Genomic DNA, 8750 nt, shown 5'->3' with positions numbered 1-8750 from the left:
ATGCTAACGTCATCAAGTTCCTCTAATCCCAGTATTACGTGAAAGAGTAAATAGTTATTTGCTTTTCCAAAACATTCATGAACACCTCAGTCAAGATAGATTAGGTACTTCCATCTAAACTTCCTTTGTCAGGATGTCTGCTGCAAAAAGCAATACTGGATGATTAAATATGGGTGCCATTGGAAGGAGGTGGTAAAAGAAATCAGAGGTGGTGATAAGCAACAATCTTGTTGTTGTGCTGCCGCTGCCCCCACCCCCACCCCCAATATTTAGCCTTGTATGGTTGAAGACAGTTTGGTGTATGAGAATAAGACAAGGAACACCCTGTTTGTTATGCCATTGCATGTTAAGGAGACTTCTTCAAAGGAGAAGTGACAGCAGTGACTGCACTGGTGCTGAGTGTTTGTGTGCTAAAGGCTTGTGCACGCTGAAAAGCTGCAGCCTGGCTCTACAGCTTTTGGTCTTTTCTTGCCTGACATTCTCATGCATTTCTGAGCCTGATGGTCACAGTCCCTCCTGCCTGTGTTTCTTTTGTTCCCTCTTCTTTTTAATGGCAATTCCATGCCCTTTGGCACGGATGCTCTTCCAGAGAAATTAATTCCAAGGCACTCTTGGAAGGTGATCTGGATGAAATTTCTTTCTGCATCCTCCTTCTGAAGATAATTGTTTATGATGCGACGTCAGGCCAATTGATTTTTCTCTTGAATGGTTGGTGGGGGCAGGGAGGGGAGGGGTGGAGAGAGGAAGAGATCAGCCGACACAAATGTGAAGCCAGGCTTACAGCTTCTCTGTGTTATGAGACCTACAGAAACTGACACCCCGGGCACAGGTGCATTCTCAGAACGCAGCTGCCCCGCTCCCTCTGTGCAGCGCCAGTGGAATTCTTAGGGTGGTGTTTTGCATTGTTTTTTATTTGATTTAAAAAAATCTAAATCAGTTCCCACCAGCAGCAGCTGGCCTGTTTACGTACAGATTTCATAGCACAGCCCTCTGCTTGTCTGACAGTGCATGATAATTAATCTTGGGTCATGCAAATACCGCAACAAGATGATACGGAGGGGGAAATACATCACAAGACACAGAAATTGAAGCGGTGTGTGTGTGCGTGGTGAAACTGAGGGAGGAAAGTCGGGGGGGGGGAGGAATAGGTTCCTGTGTTCTCCAGGGGTATTGTGTCAGGAGATGCAAGCAAGCTACCATGTGACAAGATAGAAAGCTGGAGGGATTGGCTGAGATGCTAGCAGCAGGCGTGTGAGCTAAGCCAGCCCCCTCCACCCCTCCCTTTCTTTCTTTCTGTCTCTCTTTCTCTCTCAGCATCCTTCTGTGATCCTGTAGGTGGTACAGCTACAGCAGTATCCATGGCCTGCTTTTCGCCTTAGCATACTCTTCATTCCCTTTTCATTCCAAAATGTTTGCTCTGACAGCCGCACCAACCATGCATCTAAAGCACTGGTTTTGAGGGCTTACATTAAGCATCTGGTAACTGGAATCGTAATTTCCTGTATTTTTTCAGGCTCTGTGGAAACTGAGGAATGCAATTCTGCCACCATGATGGAAGGTAGGTGCTATTCTGATTATGCCTTAACATTTCTAGTGCTGTTTGCTATAGCAGTACTGGAGGGCAAATACTATTGATGCTTTAATATGGTATCATTTATTGTAAATCCTGAGTGCGGGATTAAAAAACAAAAACAAAAAAGCCCAACTTTGGTGGTGCAAATAACTGACTCGCCAGATACTATCTAGTGATGAAATCCTCAGTTCTGTTGATGCAGCTGAAGATCTGTACATTTTTATTCATGCATTTCTTTTCAAGATGGAAAAAACATCCTGTGATAAGTGGCCTGTGGAAACATTCTGAGCCAAATAAAGACAACGAGAGGAATATCTGCATTGCAAATATGGGATATTGAAGTATTTATTTATATTTTTAAAAATGCTTTGATTAAGCATTGCTCTCTGGGGGGGAAATCACTGCCTCTTTTAAAAAAAGAGAGAGAGAGAGAGAGAGAGAGAGAAAATAGTCACATAAAACACTGTTCAGATCCAGTTTTCTTAATCCTTTTTTGGAGAAGGATTCTATTTGTTTTGCAGTTTAACATGTTTTAAGACATGCACCTGAAATGCTTCAAGGGTATAAGCATATTGAAACAGAAGATCAGAGTCCTTTGGGTTTTTTACCCGTTGATGTCGTATTTGTGGTTTGAAGACATAACTACCAACCGTACAGCCCTTAAATCTGCAGCAGTTGTGGTCATAGAATGTTAGGTTCTTCTAGCCTGGAGGTTCACTGTAGTGAAATGAATGTGACTGTATGTAAAATATCATGGCCTTCTAAGTGTTGTAGGGCACTCGTAGCCATACATTAAAACATGTACATATAAACATGTGTGGTTGAAATGTGGAACATAGTTCACCCTGACTGATTTTGGGGGTGCATTTATTTGTGGGGAGTGGTATTATAGACCTCTAGTATACTAATTTTTGTTTCATCCGTTCTGAGCTCTTTAAGTAAAGACACCCTCTCCATGGGAATAAATGTGTTGCTGTATTAAGATAAAACCCTTAATTGTGTTACAGTTTCTGAGATGATGACAGAATTAGTAATGAGGTTTAAGACATCCATAGCAGGTGTACTGAGACTGCATTTCTTCTGGCTTTTGTACCATACCATGGTGCAGAGAGACTCGCTTTTGCAAAAAAAAATAAAAAATGGTTTGCATAGTTCTGAATCCAGTACAGGTATAACTAACAATGTAGAGCCTGGAGCATTGTGCTGCTGCAACATGAAAACTGCATTTATGATTCATATTGCATCAAGAGTCATGATCTGAAAGCTAAAACACTTTGTTGTTTGAACATCTATGTGCATGTAATATTTTCCCCATAATTTAACTGTGTCTAACTAAGGATACTATCTACAGCCTTTTCTTGACCATGGCACATCTTCCATTGATCTTAATGAAATTGGATTGATTTTATATCATCTTATAAAACCAGAAGGCTAGTTTGCAGTTTACAAGAATTCAAATAAATAACCTAAGGGTTAAACCCCTACCATTTCCTGAAATTGATCAAAGCCTCTTTTATAACAGGAGAGGTCTGTAGAGCTCAAGGACCAGAGTAAATTTACATGAATTGGTCTGTATGGCCTATTGGTTATGTCAAACAACAAAAAACTTTCTTACCTAACTTCCAAGATGAATTAATACAGCCAAACACAAACTAAACTAGGATGTTTTTGTTTATTGACATTTCTGTGACATCATCCTAACATATGGCTTTGATTTGATTTTTCCTTTCCTATATCTCTCACTGTCTCATCATGGACACTGAGTTCAGTACATAATATTAAGCTTAATGAACATTCTCCTTAATTTAAAGTGTGAATTAAACACACACACCATGACTTTTATGGTATGTTGTACTAGGGCTTTCCAGGTATCTCTGAGGTTAAGAGCTTGCATTTCTTGGCAACTTAATGCTATTATAATTATTTTTGCTGTGAGAGGCAAACACACGCACGTGTGTGTGAGCACGCACACAAACACACAAATGCATTAAGATAACATACTTATTGGTATTGGAGTGACTGGTCTATTGCTTACTAGCCTTTTAATTAGCATAAAGCTTCAGGAAGCCCTAAACAACCAGGAACTGAAAGAAGAACCTCAATTTTCAAGTACTGCCAGGCTGACATTTTGGCTGGAGAATTGTGAAATCCGGTTCCAGCACCTCAAACAATTGAAATGTTTCCCCAAGTTCCTTTTCGGTATGCCTCCAAATGAAAAAATGGCACATCTGTGAGCAGATGTGAGAGTCACTTTTTAATGTTTGTTATATTTCAAAGATTGAAAAAAATACTGTGGGTTGGACCCAGACATAGTCATCCTTAGAGCTGACCCATCAATGAGACAAGTTAGTCATGACTAACTTAAGTCCCTTCAGTTCAATAGGTCTACTCAAAGCAAGACTAAGTCTGGATCCTGTTTGTTTCCTTGATTAGTACCACAAATTGTGTTTAAAATGTACAAGGCAAGATACAGAGGAAACTTTACACACACAGAGAGAGGGGTGGACCTTATTGACCCAAAATACCTTTGAAACCAAGAAATGAACCGGCTTATTCTTTAATCTCTTTAGTAGAGGCCCTTCTTGGGTCACATCTATCCATGACATTAATGGAGAGGAAGGTGCAGATGGGATATAGCAGAACCTTCTTAATTGTGACTTACAGCACAATCCTATACATGTCTGCTCACAAGTAAGTCACATTCAGGTGTGTATAGGATTGTAGCCTTGATGGGCTGTTCGATTTTTATGATGTTTTAATCTGATGTGTTGTGGTGTTTCCATTTCATATGTTTTAGTGTTGTGGTTTTTAAATTGATTTTTATGTTTTATTTTTCTGTCAGCTGTTTTGGCAAACCAAGTGGAAAGGCAGGATACAAATTCAATAAGTCATATGGCCCTCATCAAAAACCCTGAAAATCTCTGTTGGATAATAAGAGTATACAGTTACAATGACAGCAATTGGAAAATAGCACAAATCTTAATGATATAAGGCACAGACCAACCACAGATTGAGAGATAGGTTTGAACACACCTCCCACCCACTTTGACTATGAAGCCTTCCTATGTGATAATAATTCATTATGGGATTTTGTGGGGTTAATAACATTTCTGACAGTGACTGGGTGATTTCCCCTCATATCAGGCTTGGCGCAGATGGAACATCTGTGTCTCCCATTGGCTGATCTGCTCTAATGCTTGAGGGAGTTAGAGTAGGCTGAAAATGTCCTAGAAAGGAGAGGCAGAAGAAGCAAAGGCCTAGGAAAGCAGGAACCAAGGGCCTGAGAAATTGGTAGGGGAGCCTAGAAAATGAAGGTGGAAAGAAGTGGTATGAAAGAAACAGGCATGAAAGAAACAGAATACAGCTTGAGAGACAAGGAAAGCTGGGTCTAATGTAATGGGCAGAATCATGAACTGCTTGTGACCAGGAGCTGAGACATCATATATTGATTTGAAATAAATAACCAATCCAATCTTTGGCTGCCGGTTAAGGCTGCTGCTGTTCCCACCCATTTGAGGAAAGTTTAAGACCAAATAAAATAAAAGTAAAAATAGAGAAAAGAGATTGAAAGTTCAATTCAAATACAACAGATCAAATTATCACCTAAAAATAAGAACTTGATCCACTTTGTACTGGAACATGAGCTAGATTTCTATTCCACTACTGTGACACTAGGAGATCTGTAAGTTTTATAATCATACTCACCAACTGTAATCAGTCTTTCTAGGAGTGGTAGTATATGGGAGTTTCTTTAAGGTGAATAGGACAAGGCTGTACTGCTGCAAAATCTTTTGGACAAATGCTCATGCCTAACACTTGATGTGTGTGGCCTAAGAATGTGCAAACTCACCCCTGTCCGGGTTCTCTGGATGCCTGCCCAGCCCCTGCCTCCACTCGCCAGTCCCCGGACCGCACTTGAGCCCCTGCCATGCTCAGTGAGCAGCCAGCACTCACCCCAGCAGCCTCATCAAGCTCTGCGGTCACCATTTTTTAAAAAAATAAAATGGTGATAGCAAAAATGTGCATATTTTTGTATATGCGAAAATACGCATTTCTGCGAATGCGCATATTCTCATGTGCGAAACACGCATTTTGCAAAGGCTCACATTTGTGCTTGTGCAAAATGCACATGTTTAAAAATGCGTATTTCACGCATATGCGAATATGCGCATTTGCAAAATGCATATTTTTGTATATGCACAAGTATGCATACTTCTGCGATCGCCATTTTATTTCTCAAAATTTGGTGACCGTGAAGCTCAACAAGGCTGCCTGGGTGAGTGCAGGCCATTCACCAAGCATGGGCAGGGTGCAAGCAGGGGCAGGGGCTCAATGAGCGGGGCTCGGGGGTATGAGCAGGGACAGTTCTGCCACATTCCCGAACTGAATCGGGCACCCACGCCATCCCTAGTGTGGACTTCAGGAGAGTATATAGTAAGGAAGATGAATGATGAAAAAGTCAGGGAATGCATGACCACCCTAAAGAGCTGAGAGAGCTCAGCAAAGGTTGAAAATGTCATGCTCATAGATGCAGTTATTTGCAGATGTTTTTTAAAAACAAAACGGGTAACCTTGAAACTTTCATATATGTGCATTATACGGCTATTTGCTTTCTACATATGATGGGGTAGCATTGGGATCTTGCCTTATGCATGTAGGTTTCAACCATGTACACTTTATTTTGTGGTGTGCAGATTTTGCAATTTGGGCCTACATACATTGATCTGTATGCACCAGGTACATGTCAGAAGTTCAGGACTGTATCAGCTGATCTATCGTGTATAAAAAAATTACCTTTCTGTAAAACAATGGAAAATTACAATGAAAAGTTCCTAAGCAGAGACACTCATTAGAGAATTAGAATAACAAGAAGTGGGACCTGCATCAAAATGTTGCAGCATCCCTTTACAGAATGCCAGCCCACCATGCCCTTTTCCGGGATACTACATTCCATTCCTCTGAGGTATTCTGTGTCATTGTCTCCACACACACGCACCCCCCACACACACACATACATACACACACACTGCATTCCATGGCCACTGAGCATGCTCATACCTCACTGGGCTGTTGGGTGGCGGGCTGGGGGTGGGAGGTCCCATTAAGTTTCTTTTTTAAAAGATATTTTTTACTTCCGTAAACTTCTTGAGGTGGATTCTTGAGGATGAAAGCTGATTGCAGGTAATTATTGTATTCAAATGTACATACCTTCCTCTTGTTTCGCAGTGGCCATGTTTTGGCTATTGGCTTCTTCACACAGAGCTTTTATCCTGCTGTTGAGATTGGTTACTCGTGGAAGTTTGCTGGTCCTTTAGATGACATGGTTAACCTCCATGGTGTTTCTCGCACTAAATGGCCTTCATTCCATTTTTTTAAAAAAGATTGGAGATAATGAGCTGTTCAATTACCCCGCTTGAGTTCCCTTGTGAAAAGGGAAAAGCTGCAATAAGAGCAGCTAGACCACAGCACCATCTAGCCGCTGTATAATGGAACACATGGAAGACTCAGATAGGGGCGGAAAGAGGGGGGAGGAAGAATGTGTAAAAAGGGTCCGTCGTGATCCTGCATTTAAAATGGAAGCAGAAAGCCCCATTTTAAATGCAGGATTTTAAGCTGGTTTAGAGATGCTCTAGATAGCTGTTGGCACTCAGCACCTAAGATCGCTATTAGGGGATGCAATCTCATTACTAAGGAATTCTTGTTGTTACCTAGAGACAGTTCTATGTAATTGATGTAGTCCAAAATGTTATGAACACCTTCTGTAGTCAAACATCAGCAAACTTTAATTTTATGGATAATGTCAATGAGCACACCCCCATTAAAGGGCTTTCCTCTTGAAGAATCAGAGGTGAGAAATGTAGGTGGAAACCGTGGAATGCTTGTGTCAGTCTATATCTATTTTGTTGTCAAATAATCTACTTTGCAGTTGATGCTTTTTATTTTCTTCTTATTTTGGTACTTTAAATTATTCAAGATATAGAAAATCTCTTACGTTTGCATTGCACCTAGAATGACTATTATATCTTGGGCAATTGTCTTGCAGCAATAACCATTGTTTGTCATTCAAGCAAAATAGCATTGTACAAAAGTAAAGCTTGAGGCATTGCAGCTGACAGCGTTCATTCCAAATAGACAACATGCCCTCTTGTGCTATATTCTCTGCTACAGATAAATGACGGAACTATTCTACCATCTTTTCTAATTCCTCTGCTTTGAAGAAAGTGCCAAATCTTGTTAAAAACTAAAAAGCTGGCAGATATTCTCCCTTTTAAAAAAAAGATTTGTGAATGATTTTTGCTGCTTTGGAAACCTCATGAGGTGGATTCTTGAGGATGAAAACTGGTTTCTGGTGATTACTGTAATCAGCATTTACATAGCACTTTCAAATATGTACAGTGCTTTACATTCACACTCCAGTTTCTCTTTGCAACAATCCTGCGGGGTAGGCCACCTGTATTTCCAGATGCTGATGGGGAACTGAACTGCAACTTGCCTTGAGCAAGTCACTGGCTAGGTTCGCACATATTGCTAACTCATGGTACAGGTTGTTGAATTTTGAGTTGTTGTGATGTGTGAACCCAGCTGCACTAACAAGCTGTGGTTTGTTAACCATGAACTACCCAAAAAGAGAACTCATGGTCTCTTGTTGGGTTGTGAACTCTGGGTTGTCATTTATTTATTTATATGTTACATTCCTATACCGACCAATAGCCAAAGATCTCTGGGTGGTTCATAAAAACTAAAACCACAAAGAACAACATAAAATAATATAAAACATAAAAGCGTAAAACTATATTATAAAAGTACAAACAGAATAAAATGCAGAGATTTAAAATACCGATTTAGAACAGCACAGCTAAAAGACTAGAATGCTAAAATGCTGGGAAAATAAAAAAACGGCTTCACCTAGTGCTGAAAAGAGAACAACATTGGTGTCAGGCAAACCTCTGTAGGGAGATCATTCCACAGCCGGGGTGCCACAGTAGAAAAGGCCCTCCTCCTAGTAGCTACCTGCCTCACTTCCTTTGGCAGGGGCTCACAAAGAAGGACCCCTGAAGATGATCTTAGGGTCGAGGCAGGTACGTATGGGAGGAGATGATCCATCAAATAACTTGGCCCCAAGCAGTTAAAGGCTTTGAATGTTAATACCAGCACTTTGAATCTGGCCCGGACAGTG

At 40.7% G+C, this 8750-nt stretch overlaps 1 protein-coding gene across 2 annotated transcripts in view; it reads left to right on the top strand.

Moving 5' to 3' along the window:
- Window positions 1–1315: 1315 nt before the first annotated feature.
- Window positions 1316–8750, top strand: part of SGIP1 (SH3GL interacting endocytic adaptor 1) — a 196126-nt gene continuing 188691 nt past the window's right edge. Inside the window, exon 1 of one of the 2 annotated variants that reach the window (XM_084852291.1) lies at window positions 1316–1558. In XM_084852291.1, the coding sequence (XP_084708417.1) occupies window positions 1549–1558 (10 nt within the window). In that variant the 5' untranslated portion in view covers window positions 1316–1548. The remainder of the gene's footprint in view (window positions 1559–8750) is intronic. The other variant, XM_084852292.1, reaches the window with a different exon arrangement.

The sequence above is a fragment of the Heloderma suspectum genome, chromosome 4 (genome assembly GCF_057233095.1).
Source record: "Heloderma suspectum isolate Gila_16-S chromosome 4, 16-S_ref, whole genome shotgun sequence".
Taxonomy (NCBI): domain Eukaryota; kingdom Metazoa; phylum Chordata; class Lepidosauria; order Squamata; family Helodermatidae; genus Heloderma; species Heloderma suspectum.
This window is presented reverse-complemented; position numbering and strand designations above follow the sequence as displayed.